The sequence below is a fragment of the Photinus pyralis genome, unplaced genomic scaffold (assembly GCF_008802855.1).
Source record: "Photinus pyralis isolate 1611_PpyrPB1 unplaced genomic scaffold, Ppyr1.3 Ppyr1.4_LG1, whole genome shotgun sequence".
NCBI classification, from domain to species: Eukaryota; Metazoa; Arthropoda; class Insecta; order Coleoptera; family Lampyridae; genus Photinus; species Photinus pyralis.
Genome location: NW_022170249.1, coordinates 40,795,987 through 40,810,831, shown reverse-complemented (window position 1 = coordinate 40,810,831; position 14,845 = coordinate 40,795,987). Strand labels below are relative to the sequence as shown.

The window sequence follows — 14,845 nt, the reverse complement described above, 5'->3', positions numbered from 1 at the left end:
GATTTCCACCCACCGTGCCGCTTTATAGTGGTAATATCAGCACCCGCGTCCGCTAATAGGGTAGTGGACGATCGGCGCAGACAGTGTCCCGTATATAGTTGGGGGTTTGGTAACTTTAAGAAACTTGCAATCGTTGATGGTACTTTGCCAAGCGTATTCTTGCCAACAGGCTGAGTCGTACATTTTCCATTCTTGTAAAAAATGAAAAATCGTTGATGTTGTATTGTTTCAGGTCTTAGTGCTGCGTACTTGCGAATTAAATGAAGAAAATCTGTACCATCTATGTTTCCTGTTATTACGAAGGTTCTAGATGTCTTGTTTTTGGTAAATGGTAACGTAATTATGAAGGAAGATCCCATATCGTTAACGTTATGCGTGGTTAGATTAACTAATCCGTCAGTGCGACATGCACCACTTATTCCGAAGATTAACACAACCTAATGCAACATTGTTAGTACGAGTATGTTTTTTAAAGCCTAATCTATTTTACCTTTCGCATTAGATGGGCATCATCGTCAGCTTCAGACAAAAATGTTTTCACCTCTTCTCTGTTTAATATCTTTGATTTTTTGGGAGCATACCCATCTGAATTTCTTTTTAGAAATGATACCAGTTTGCGGAATTTACTGATATCGATGTTGTCATATATGAGCATGCAAGACCTCATCATAGAATATTGCGCCCACACCGTGGAACACTTATAATTTTTAGCCTTTTCGCTAAAATAAACCAACATGACATTTTCGGAAAAAGTCTTCACACTTTTTTGTAGGCACCAATCTTTAAAACTGTGGTATGCTGCTTCATACAATTTTTTGGACCTCGCGGGCAGTAAATTGGTAACAGTAGCGTTAGCAGCTTCAGTAATCTCAAAAGGTTCTTCGGAAAAACTAGCAGATTCCATAATTTAGACCCACGCACGTTTTCACAAAAACACGATATTTGTTTATTGGTTGGCATGGAAGTCTAGACAAAGGCATGGAGGTTGCTTAACGTGATTATTATTGTGCCCTAATACCTGCTTGTTGCCATGATACAGTTTCAATACTCCACTAACACGATTAAAGGGGTTCTAATGAAAAATCTTTGACTATATTTAAAAGTCAACCATTTCTCTCCCTTAATGTATAATGTACTATTTTCTACAACTGTCAAAAAAACCTGTCATTTTCTGACGAATTTCGAAACGCGAAGTACTAGATTTTTAAACGTTGCCCTTGACAACGTGCGCGAAATCGTCAACAGTGAAAAAAAGTATTTCGCGCACGTGACAAAGTTGAACTTAAACAGCAAATTTAATTAGGTAACAATCGGTTCAGTTGTAGAAAAAATATTGTATATAACGCTAGCGCGAAGTTATTTCGCGCATTTGACTGATATTTTAACTCGGCTCCGCCTCGTCAAAATACCTTCAGTCTTAATGCGCGAAATTGAACTTCGCGCTCTTGTTATATAAATAACTATTTTAGAACCAAAATGGCTGTTCGGAAAAAGTAAAGTTGTCGTGTAAAATTTTCCGTCGAGTTATTAGCGCAGTAGGAGTTGCGTTTTAATATACACAAAGTTTCCTTTGAATAAGGAAGTGAATGTGCTGATGAAAGAGTTCATCATTACACGTTTAAGAAAAACTATTTCGTAACGTATAAAATCGCGAGAAACTTAAATTAAATCGGAAGCAGTGGCGACATTATATCTGTCAACATTTCAACCATAAATTTAGTTCAATCGGTCCCATTGTTGGAGACGTCATCATAATTGTATTTTTTGTGCAACTGCTTACTGAGGATTTTTTCCAATTATACTAAACAGTAACAAAGTTCAGTGTAACTAGTGCATACAAATCACGTTCTTGTATGCTAAATTTCCGCTTATCAGTACCCGAATTTGAACCGATTGTAATCGAGAAAAAAATCTCAATTACCTGTTACCAGCAGAATTCAATATCGACAGGTTTCCAAATGCATTTTCCTGGAAGAAAACATTTGTATTGTAACCATCCAGCTGTACCTAGATGCTAAGGGAATGAGAAGACTTTTAGTTCAAGGTTACTTCTATTTATTTTTGTCTAAGTTGTCAAAGTAAATATAGAATACCTTTAAGATCCAATGTAAACCACGAATTTGTAGAAAATTTAACAGTCTTTAAGGATTCAATCAATCTTTTAATTTCTGATATTTGTAAATTTGGGAGCATATTGAATTTGATTTAGACTTAAATTTTGTTTTAAGGAATTTGGATTCCATAATTTCTTGAATCTTGTAGGGAATATATTAGTAGATATCGAGATGTAGTTAGTAATTGGCTTTGTATATATAATAAACAATTTTAATTTGTAAGTATGTAAATATATTCAATAATGGAGTTAACAAATGTTTTACTTAATTTCCATTTATGTTTCGATCTCCCCCTTTTTCATTGCAGTGCTACCAAATCAGTATATCTGTATTTTTTACAGTATGAGCTTATCTTAAAAAATAAATAGTTATGTTAAAAATTACTTGTGTTTTTGTATCCTGATGATGGGTGACCCATTTAACTGTACAGTACTTGAGGAGTGGTAATCACCTAGACCTTGAATGTGTGGTAATCTTGAAGTAACCATGACCTCGACCTTGAAGTATCATGACCTTGACCTTGAACGTGTGGTAACCTTGGAGTGGTGGTGTATTAGCTCTCCCCAACCTACCCTACTATAATCAATCAGCCTAATTCAAAGGTTCATTTATTGTTGGTATTTTTCGTTTAGAAAAAAGTGAATATTTAAAAAACTTCATAAAAAATATGAAACACAGAAAACCTCGTCGTTGGTTGGTCAGACCCTGGATCTTAAAACACAGATAGGATGGTGCTTTAATAAAACTGTTAGTAGAATTGGCAACAGGTGTCATGGATGCCTATTGACCGAACAGAAATTTGACATTATTTTGTGACATAAACATAAAATGCCAACCTACCAGTTTCCACAAAAAATACCTGATTCACGTGAACGAAACTTAATCTCAAAACGCACGTAACGATCTTCAATGCCACTGAACGCCTGTTTTCCCGGAGAAAAACTGTTCAGTGAAATTGCATCAGTCCCATTGATAGAGGAAAAATGTCTTTCACTTTAATTGAAACGTAAAATGGTTGAGCAATATCGTTGAACGGACGTTCACATTGGACTACATCATTTAAATAACATACATAGATTCAATGGTATTGATCAATAAAATAGACTAATAAAAACCCGCCTTTAGACAGGATTCTAGTATCATACCTTTCCTCGCGAAATTGGTGAGGATTTTGATATTTCTTTCTCAAAATCCATTGGCGTATGAAAACAAAATTTTTCAGAGATATTAATGGACTTATATGTTACATATTTACATTTACTGGACCTGTATGAAGAACTAATGTACTTTTTTGTCAAAACTAACGAAAACCACCCAAAACCTAACGGACACTATAAATTGACGTAATTGGTGCAATTTCCACATGCTTGCTGCACGAACCTGATTAATTGTTGAATTTTTTTGTTTATTTATCCCATCCTGCTTTGTTTCAATGAACCGATACTGAAAAACAAATATGGGATCATTTCTATCTACAAATGTTCGCTTACAATTAATACTATTTATTTGGTCCAAAAGTTATCGTCCTACGATAACACAATTTCCTAAATAATAAACCGATACAACGAAATATCGAAGGATCCTCAATATTGCAATGATTTCTAACGACAATTTATTTTAATCATACAAAATACATTTTATAGTTAACAAAAATGCATCAAATTCATGTCTTGGGCATTGAGATAATGTCCCTAGTCTTTTTCCTAACGATCTTGGTGATAAATAACGATTTTGACATATTTTGATCAAAATCCATGTAGCCTCAGAGAAATAATTTAACATCTTTGAATCACACACATGCGGTTATCAAATATGCACGTGATGCACTTTTTCAGCATCAAGATAATACGTTTGAAAGCTTACAACTCCAAATTCATGTGTAAAGAATAATTTTGGATACATTTTGCTCTAAAACTTTTACCACGTAGAAGAATTATATTAAATTGTTACACATCTAAGAGTCATAGGGAATAATGTAGAGAAAGTCCGAACTCGATACATGACCTAGGGAATGAAATATGTTGTTTCTATTATAATGGACCCGCAGTTTTTCCTGTTCGCGATTCATTCGAAGTCCTATAACTTTTGTTCCTTAGATTCCTGAAAATCAATAGTCTCCGTCCTTAATGTCCAAAGTACCCGTACACCAAATTTCAACACAATCGGTCATTTTTAAAAAAAGTTAGAGCACACACGGACGGACGGACGGACAATACAAAACTATAAAGGATCTGAGGATCCTTAATAATAAGGTTATAACGAAAACACGTTAAAGTATTGTTTACTTCAAGATATCATATTGCCAAACTTCATAATTACAATGCAGCTAGAAAAATGCTGTATGAAGGTTTTATAAATCAGCGTGTTAAAATGCTCATAAAGAGCACGTTTCACCCGCATTTCCTATAATAATAGTGTTTATAGCTGCATACTTCTACTATCCACTTCGTGTTGGCGAATACCAAATAAATATGTCCTGATTAAATAAAGGTAGGTAAATTGAAAGCATCTTTTGTAATTCGTATCGCGAAAATTTAAACGTAACTTTACTTAAGGGAAAATCATTGTATACGAGGTAAAAGGCTCACTGTTTGATCTCAGTGGGACCAGATTTAAAGAGCTCTACTGTCTGTATCTGTAGTTGAATTCATTTCCTAGATTTCACCACACCGGGGAACGTTTCGGAATTTCTAACCCTCTCTGGTTACCTAAAGAAAGCAGACGTACTGGAGTGGGTGCTTTTAGTCTTATGGCAACGCAACACTCCATTCACAACATTTTAACACTTATTTTTATTCAAAACCACAAAGCAAAAGAATTCCAAGGTGGATTTATGAACGAAGTTATTCTTTTTCTGTATTATAATGGATGGTATTAAGTAAAGTTAATTTTGCAACGAAATAGGATATTCATTATTCAATATAGTAGATCACAAGCTTTCAAAGCGATTATGTTTCAGAAGTAATCCCCTTGATTAATAACTTTTCTATATTTTAGGGATTGCTGCTACTGTTGTTAACTTATCTGTCCTTCAAAACCAAGTATTTTGTAGGCGGTCAATAATGCAGAATTTCTCTGGAAGATTGAGATTCAGTACCAGTATGAATGTGTGAAAATCTTTTACGCTATTGCTTTAATTAAATGCAGTTTTAAAACTGAAAAAATTCCGACTACCTTCGGAGATATCCGGAAAAAAACGAACTTTTGCAAAATCGTTTTTATTTATTACTTTTTTTCGTATACAAGATGCTAGTTTTAAATTTTAAATCTGGCGTTTCGGCTTCGGTTAACCATCATCAACGTTGTTTTTCTTATGGAAGTTATTTTTACTTTTTGTGTCATTTCAAAGAGAATTTTTTTCTGATTTCAAAAATGTAAACATCACAATTTTGTTAATATTGTTAAAATATCTTCTTTTTTGCCTAGAAAACTTTGTCTTGGATATTGTACGTGCGTAGTTTCTTGCGTTTTTACGAGTGAATAGCGCTATTTCTTTTTAACAGGCAGTCATGTTTACATTTTTGAAATCAGAAGAAGATTCTCTATCAAATGACACAATAACTTCCACAAGAAAAAACAAAGTTAATGATGGTTGACTCAAGACGAAACGTCAAACTTAAAATTTGAAAGTAACATCTTGTAGAGGGAAAAAAGTGGCCATAAATATCTTTTTAAATAACTTCAGTAAAAAATAAAAAAGATTTTGGAAAGTTGCGTTTTTTCCGCTTTTCTCCGAAAGTAGTGGGAATTTCTTCAGTTTCAAAACTGCAAAGTACGCAACGCAACCGTGTTCATATTTTGATTTTAAATAAATATAGAGAGATAAAAACTTAAAATTAAAGACAGAATTAAAAAAATTGTTTAAACTAGTTTTTTTTTTTTAATTGAAACCCCTATTTTTTGTATTTTTATAAATGTATGTCCCATGTCTTATTATAAGCACAAAAAATAAGGGTACTTTAAAAGTCTTTACAACCCACATGGCGACAAAAAAACAATCGAGCACTAAAAAAAATTGAAAATTATTTCACTTCACTTCACAATTAGGAATCTGTGTACCGTGAAGTGTGTGAGTGCTTCCTGTTACTATTGAGTACAACTGACATGTTTTCAACACTCTTCTAAGAATTATCCGTAACTATGCGTGGAATAGGAGATCCAGAGGACGACGGAGTGGCAAAGTCAACACCAGCCAGACAGTCTAAGAAAACGTACGGTGAGTTACTGAACATATTAGAAAAACGCTTTCAGTCTATAATTAATATTCACACCGAAAGTCATCGATTTTTAAGCCGTGTACAAGGGAAATCATTTAACAACTTAACCTCTAAAAAGCATTATGCGGATCACTCTGTAATTGGGCGCAAGCCTGTTGAGGGCCCAGAACAAGAGAGGGATAATAAATAAAGAAATAAATAAATAAATAAATAAATAAATAAACAAATAAATAAATAAATAAGTAAATAAATCATCATTAACATCTTACATTTCATCTCTGAAATTAATTTCACAAAATTGTAAGTGGGTTTACCCTGAAAATACATGGAAAAAATGAATTGAGGCAATTGTTCAAGTTTATTTTATTAGGGGTATACGTGACAATCACATAAGAGAAAAATATTAATCATGGAGACAAATACGTCTTTAGATAAAACCATGATAAAACACTTGAAACAACATTTTTAGCTCTTGAGGCCACTCAAACAAGTTTAAAAAGTCATTATGCAAACATAAATGACGAGAGCGTATTTTCCTCCTAATAATATTAATGCTCGGACCAGGAAAAAATACCGGTAGGCACGAGATCCTTACCCCATTTTCTTTCAAATGACCCGCATATCGTCGAAGTCTATACAGTTTAATGAAAAATAGTGGAGCGTATACAAATTTTGAAATGTGCATTAGTTTTACTTTTATTCCTGAGGTAACAGCAACATTACAATTGAAACCTAACGCAGTACCAGTTTATCGTCCTTTACGACTTGTAACGAGCGATCAAAAATGAGTTGCTGTCGAGTCGCCTTTTGGAATTTCAAGTTAAGTACCATTTACCATGCAAACAAAAATTCCAAAGGTGACTCAGCAACTCATTTTTGATCTCATAGTACTATCCGCCCTATTATCAAAGGTGGATACAGAATTAGGTTTACTAGAAGCAAACGACATTATTGAAAGAATTGATTATTAGCAATGGACTACACCCAAATTTACACTTTTAGTAATGAATGAAAACTGTCAGTAATCTAAGATTTCTACATGTTGTTTAATTTGTAATCGCACGCATATGCAGGGTTTGTTTATTCGGACGCTGTTCTTTTCTAATTTTATTAAGTAGGATTTTAAATTTATTTTCTTTTGCGGTTGTAGAATAAATTTTGTTTATGTGAAATCATGCAAATCGTGTGTTTATTCGATCCCTTTAATGATTCAGATAGATGTCTCAAGCTTAATTATGATTAATTTTGTTGAACTGTGCCAAAAGTCCATTTCAAATGTCTTCAAAATTTGGTAAGTGATCCTTTTGGAGTTTAAGGAATTTGATCGTGACTATCGTATCTTACTAAAGTCAGAATTGAATTTTTTTATTGTACCTGGGTATAGATGTGTACTGGGAAAGATTTAATTAAAGAACTAGTTGGGTTTGGGGTGTTTTGTGTATGGTTCACTTTAGCTGCGGCTATTGCACACAGCAATACTCATAGGGGCAAATGGAAGGTCTGAGCCAGATATCTGCACAACGCAGTATATATGGAAGGTACTCAAAACGTCTAGACGAGACACATCTACTACCGATGTAAAAATGTGAATGTGAATATCTCGAAAATGGAATGTTGGGGTGTCCAATTAATTCGTCTTCATTGTGTACAAAGTAGCCGTTAAATGTTTATGTATAAAGAGTCTCCTCCACATTAATAGTCTACCAAGAAGGTAGACATCGATCAATACATGCTATAATTAAAAACTAATTCAAAAGTTGAGTTTGATGTAGGTACCATTTCATTAAATGTAATGTATTGTGATTTCAGATTAATAAATAAATAAATTAAACAAATATAGCAAACGAGCTCCTGGGTATGGCTATAGCATGTGTAAAACCAAATTTTAAACCTGATGTTAGTTTTGCTTTTATTTAAAGTGTATATGTATGAAATTTCATTTGAATGCCTCCATAAATAAGCTGCGCATGCGCAAAAACAAATTTTGAAACTGATGTCAAATTTTGTTTTATTCCAAGTGGTTATGTACCAAATTTCATTTAAATCCCCCTATAAATCAGAAAGTTGGCACTGCGCATGCGCAAAACGAAATTTTGAAACTGGCGTTAAATTTACTTTTATTCCAAGTGGCTATGTATCAAATTTTATTTAAATCCCTCCATAAATAAGAAAGTTTGCAATTCGGTCTGTAAATGGTCGAGATGCGCAAAGGGCACTGTGAATGCTGATCGATTAGGTTCAACTTTTGGAATTGTGTTTTATATGGCTAAAAGCTATGCGCATATTGAATTTCATGCAATTCGGTTCATAACTAACGGAGATGTCAAAAGGGCCTACTTTATTTTTTGGGCTACATTGCCAATTCACGAACTCCGATCTACAAATTTGATAAAGAATCCACCTGAAAAATTTCATCGTAATCGGTCCATTCGTTTATGAGTTATCGTGCTAACGGACGGACGGACGGACGGACGGACGGACAGACACAAAATTATAAACTCGCTAGGAGCTCGTTAATAAATGAAACCCAAACATGGCATTGTACTTTTCTTAATTCACATGGGGGCGCAGGCCGACCTTTCGCACCCAGACGCTGAATATGCTTAAGACGGGCCTGCGTGGCCATTTATCTTTGGGTACTCAAAACATATCTAGATTATCGCGAGTATTTTCTGTTAAGTAATAGCACAGATGTAAATATACTATCTGTGGTAATAGGGGTCACATCAACTAGCATTTTTTATTTGTAAAGAATTTCATATGCGCAGAACGACAAGTGCCCCTTTATTACTCAACTCAACGCATAATGTTTCTCCCGTATTTCTCGATTGTGTGTGTGATAATTGCTACAACAATTTATTTATATTACAAATGGGCATTTTCATACTGGAAAAAGAAGTGTGTGCCATTTGTAGAACCGAAGATACCATTTGGAAATGTTCAAAATGTTATTACTTCGCAACAAATGTACGTTGGTATTCACCTGAAACATGGGTACGATATATTCAAGGATCAAGGGCAAGTGCACGGTGGATCTTACTTAATATGTTCTCCGCGCTACATTCCGGTCGACTTGAAAATAATTAAATCTATTTTACAACAGGACTTCAATTACTTCACAGATCGAGGTTTCTACTACAATGAAAAAGATGATCCTCTCAGTGCCAATCTATTCTCTCTTGGTGGTGAAAGATGGAGAAGTTTACGTTCAAAACTGTCACCCGCATTTTCTAGTGCAAAGTTAAAAATAATGTTTGATCCGTTGCTGGTGTGTGCAGATAGACTTAATGATGCAATTGTGAACTTAGAAAGCAAGGGGGGAATAATAGATGCAAGCACTTTATCAATTAATTACAGCATCAGCGTTATTGCATTATGCGCGTTTGGAGTGGATTGTGATTGTTTCAAATACCCTAATTCGGAGTTTGTCCAATTTGGGCGAAGAACGTTCGATTATTCATCCTGGTTACGTAGATTTAAAATGACTTTTGCGTTTGCAATGCCTAACCTAGCTTTGTTATTAGGTGTTAAAGTCTTTGGCAGAGATTACACTAATTTCTTCACAGAAATTGTGGAGAAAACTATTTCATTTCGCGAAACGACGAAAACAACTCGGAAGGATCTAATACAATTACTCATAGACTTAAAAAATGACGTTGGAGGCGACCTCAGTGAAGAAGAACGCACACATTGGCAAAAGGGCGCAACGCTGGAAGAATTGGCCGCACAGGTGTTTATATTCTTTGCGGCAGGTTTCGAAACAAGCTCCACGACGTTTTCTTTTTGTTTGTACGAGTTAGCCCAAAATTTAGAAATCCAAAGTCGATTGCGCGAAGAAATTGAGGAGGTCCTGATCGAGTCTCGGGGAAGCATCACATATGAAGCAATTTCAAACATGAAATACGCAAATCAAGTCATAGAGGGTAAGTTGAAGACTTGTTCAGCACTTAAGGTAACTTTTCCGGGTTCCAGAAACGTTACGAAAATACCCACCGGTGTCATTTATTGGTAGAAAATGCGAAAGACCATACAGGATACCAGGTACCGACGTTGTACTAGACCAAGGGACCTACATCGACATTTCTATATTGGGAATTCACCACGATAGAGAATATTATCCCGATCCAGAAAAGTTTGACCCCGAAAGATTTTCGGACGAAGGAAAAAAACTGAGAAATTTGACGGCGTATCTACCGTTTGGGGTGGGACCTAGAATTTGCATTGGTAAATATCGAGTTATGGTTTGAAATACTGAGTAGAGTCTTTAGGTCAACGTTTTGCCATGATGCAGTTGAAGGTCGGATTAATAGCGATTTTACAGCATTACGAAATTTTCTTAAACGCAAGAACCAAAATTCCTATGGAGTATGAGCCTTACAGCTTTACCTTGACGCCGAAAGAAAACATTATATTGAATATTCGAAGAAAAGAGACATAAGATAAATAATGATGTTGGAACATTTACACAACATCAGGCGGCTAAGTTATACGAAACAAATTGATCGTATTACTTTTCGGCATTGATCGTTTTTGATATTAAAGAGGTGTCGTCTCCACACCAACTGCACAGTGTATTGCTATTTAAGATACCCTCCAGATCATTTATGTAAATACGAAATGCAGATGTCTGAGGGTGGTACCCTAAATACCTAGCTTTGTTATAATTCGTTGCTGTACTGAAACAGTTTTGAGTAGAGGGCATTTATAGACATAAAATTTGTTCTACAAGGTGTCTCAACGAAAAATTGTAGAACTACAACAAAGAAGTATCGCCGAATGCGGTTTTGAGAAATCTAAGATCCAGATCTTTGAATCAAGATTATATTATTATATGGAAGTTGGTGGAGGTCTTTGAGAGCAATTAATTCCTTTTTGGGTTTATTATTTTAAAAGAGACGACGGCATTTTCCCAAATGAATAATGATGATACTAGGACGTCTTCGTTTATCCGTCTGGCAGAGTTTTGAAATACGTCAATTTATTAGCGGACCCATACGGTTATGCACCCATATTGATCGCTTACGTTGTTGCAATCCCTAGCGCAGGATTGGAATTACAAGAATTAGTTTTTAAATCACCCCCGTCCCCCATCCCCATTAAATCAAAGGTAATTAGGTTTTAAAAAGGCAATTGTTTGCCCAAGCTCGCAAAACATATTTAGGCTTTGCAAGCGCCTTGTGTGTGTTCCAGAGGTTCATACTGTACATAAGCAAAATAAATGGGGCCCTCTATCTATGCATTGAAATAGTATCCGATGATAAGAAAGGCAGCGTAATTGGTTGTATATTATCGGATCATAAAAAAGTCATGAAGTTGACCAGAAATTTTTGATTAATTCTACAGATAAAACAGTAGTAAATTTCATAATCGGTCGTGTATGCAGAAAGTATTATTATCGTTTGCTATACAAACTGGGACAATCTGATAATAGAATTGATGTTAAAAAACTTTATCTATGACAATGGTCAACAGTGGTGTTGTATTTGTGACCAAATTTTTTATTTATTGAGGTGTCAAATGCTAAAATCGGGGTCGTACCCCCCAAGACTTTGCTTTTTTGGGAAGGAACCATAAAAAAGCTATCTTGCTTTGATAAAAATTAATATTTTGTAGCAATCGACATTCCGACTTTTGCAAATTCAGCCATTTTTTTAAGTTTGGCGATCCACAATTTTTCACGATTATACTAAGGAAGGAGTGTTGCAACTCAATAAATTGATAAACTGTAGACCACCCTAAAAAATTGTAATGCATATTCTCTTGGACGTTATCTTCAAAAGTATCTTAGAAACGCTTAGAGATCTTTCTATATATCTCATAAATTTTGCGTGATGAAGGCAGAGCATTTAAAAACACAGTGAAGTTTTTCATTTTTAGAGAAATTTCTTTAGGGTCCTTCGAGAAATTTTGTTCGGGTATATTCCTTAAGAATATTTGGGGAGAACCTTTTTTCTTAAATCTTAATAATTTCCACACAAAATTCTATTTAAAGATCTTAGGAATGTTAAGGAAACAGCTTCTTATAGATCTCTGTAGAAATTTCTAGAAATCTCCCAATAATTCGCGCTTGATGCCTTCAGGAAAATCCTCTGAACATCAACGTCAACATCAACAGAAATACGCTAGGAATCTTCTTGAAAACCATTTTCCGATACGGTCTTATTAGAAACTATTTCGGAAATATTCTCAGAAGTTTGAAAAATATGATTCCTTAGACATTTCCGTAAAACTTCTTAGACTAATTTGCTTTCTTAAACTTTCTTGGAATATTACCTCAACATTTTTTCTTTTGCAGTCTTTCCTGTCCAGGGATCTTTGAGTCCTTCGAATCCTCGTTAGACATCGTGATCTTCTTTCTTCTCTATTCTTAAATATCATCTTAAAGGTCTTCCTGGATGTCTACTTAGGCATCTTTGACAGAAATCAGAAATATTTCCTTAAAGTTACAAGGAATGTTAGTGGAAACTTTCAGAAAGAGTTTTCCCAGCCAGGACTAATTTGCAATATACCCTTAATGGTCTTCTTTTAGACAACCCTATCATTTTTTTGGGTCGCAGAGATGTGGTCTTTCTTGAAAAACTAGTTTGCACTATACCCTTAATGGTCTTTTAGAAAATGCTACACATGTTTTGGGTTGCAGAGATATGGTCTCCTTAGAAACCCCTTTGGAAGTATTAGGTTTCTTAGAAAATCTTTTTTCTGGAATCTTTTTGCAAATCACAGAGAGTTAAATAGACACACTTTAGATCTTAGTTCTTTGTATTTCTTTGATATTGTAATGGTGCAATTATTTTCATTTCTGAATGGTTTTTGTCCTTTGTTTTGTATGTAGGTGTAAATAATGCATATTGTATTTTTATCAAACATGTTGGATTTTAATTTTGAGATTAGATAGGTAAAAGGCCGCTGTTTATCATATTAAAAGGGTATGTTGGAAAGAGGCGACAGATAATAATTCTAGTACAGACAAAAATCCATTGTTTGGACTCGGCTCTTATCAATAAAGACAATACAAAATCTCATTCATGCAAATAATTAACACGGATCAATTTCCTTAAGGATATTAAAATTCCTTTAAACAAATTTAATATACAATGCAACGTTTATCTTTGTGATGAATACGAAGTAAAGTTCGTATAAATAGCGAATCCAAGCAAACCGATTTCACTTTCGCGAAAGTAATACTCGACAACGTGATTACGCACAGGAATAATAAACCAATGTCCGCTGTGTTGCTATTAGTTTTGCCCATTTTATTAACTAGATCTTGTTGCAGGTAAATGTTGCTTTCTATTTGGAAAGCGAGTCTCCTACTCGAAAACGTTCCTTCACGTATATTTTACCGCTTGTAAATAATATTTTTGGTAGGGTTGAAAAACGGTTAGTACCGATACCTTGCCTCTTAGATAAGAATTTCTTTGTAAATATTATCTAATAAAGTATAAATAAATAAAATAAAAATAAGGCCTTGCTACGAATTATGCTACTAAAAAGTTTTTCCTTCGTCCCGGAATTTACTGTAATTCGTTTGTTCGCACACATATAATATTGCAGGTAACCCGCAATTTTTAAAAAATCCGAATTTGCTTGAATGTTTCACCATGCCGTTCTCAACATTTTCTCCCTAGTTAATGTTTTACCCGAAGTTAAACTGACAATTCTACTACTCGGGCAGATTTTACTCACTAACGGTTCCCGAATTCCAATCGAAAATCTACATACCTACGCGACCATATTTCTCACAACTCAGCTGAACTGTCGAACGCATATCAACTTTTTAAACAAACACCAATATTTGTACGTGGTCGCTCTTGAAGTTAAACGAACATCTTTGGTTTTTACTTGAAGTAAACCAAGCATAATAAAAATTAGCGTACCCAAATTGGTACGTGCTCGCTCGCGAGTATCAGCTTGGAAGGCCCGCTCGCCCACTTCTCTCGCTATTTGAATCTCGCCCGTTAGAAAAACCGAAACGGGCCTTCTTTCCCTAACGCAATGAAATCGACCGGCGTGGATCCTAGCGACCAATAGAAAACCCGCAGAGCGACCACCCATTACAACACATGGCCTTTCATTTAAGAGATTCTTCTTTCATACATCCATTAATTTAGTTTTCCGTACGATAGACTGTTCAACAGGATAAGATTAAGTGTTTGATGGTCTATAGTCAGATTTGCACCTGAACCTTCGCGTTTTTATAGATGCAATTCGTTAGGCTGTTTACCCGACGAAATCACGGTATAGGTCGAATTTCGGGTACATTTTTCATTAAAACTTGGAGTTTGTGTCAAGATTTTAAAAGGCATACAGAAACTAAGTGTGAATAAAACGGTTGAATTCAATGCACGAAGGGAATCAGTGTTGCAGTAACTGCTTGGGCAAGTTATCTAGTGAAACTGTGATCCCTGATTAAAGATTTGGGTTTACGTTCAACAAAATAGCGTATTTCGGTAGCTTTTAACATGAAGATTTGATCGTATACAAACCCTTGTACAAACCTAGTTTCCCATCGGA

At 34.8% G+C, this 14,845-nt stretch overlaps 2 protein-coding genes across 2 annotated transcripts; one reads left to right on the top strand and one right to left on the bottom strand.

Moving 5' to 3' along the window:
* Window positions 1-8: 8 nt before the first annotated feature.
* Window positions 9-969, bottom strand: LOC116159144 (the record flags this gene model as incomplete). The annotated part of the gene is made up of 2 exons (XM_031472073.1): window positions 491-969; window positions 9-437 (listed from the first exon to the last, which is right to left on the bottom strand). Coding segments are annotated over exons 1-2 (843 nt in total), but the record flags the coding sequence as incomplete, so codon positions are not given.
* Window positions 970-9,058: 8,089 nt separating this feature from the next.
* Window positions 9,059-10,898, top strand: LOC116160034 (probable cytochrome P450 6a14). The gene is made up of 3 exons (XM_031473154.1): window positions 9,059-10,254; window positions 10,304-10,555; window positions 10,600-10,898. The coding sequence occupies exons 1-3, from the start codon at window positions 9,138-9,140 to the stop codon at window positions 10,767-10,769; spliced, it is 1,539 nt and encodes a 512-aa protein (XP_031329014.1). The 5' UTR covers window positions 9,059-9,137; the 3' UTR covers window positions 10,770-10,898.
* Window positions 10,899-14,845: the final 3,947 nt, after the last annotated feature.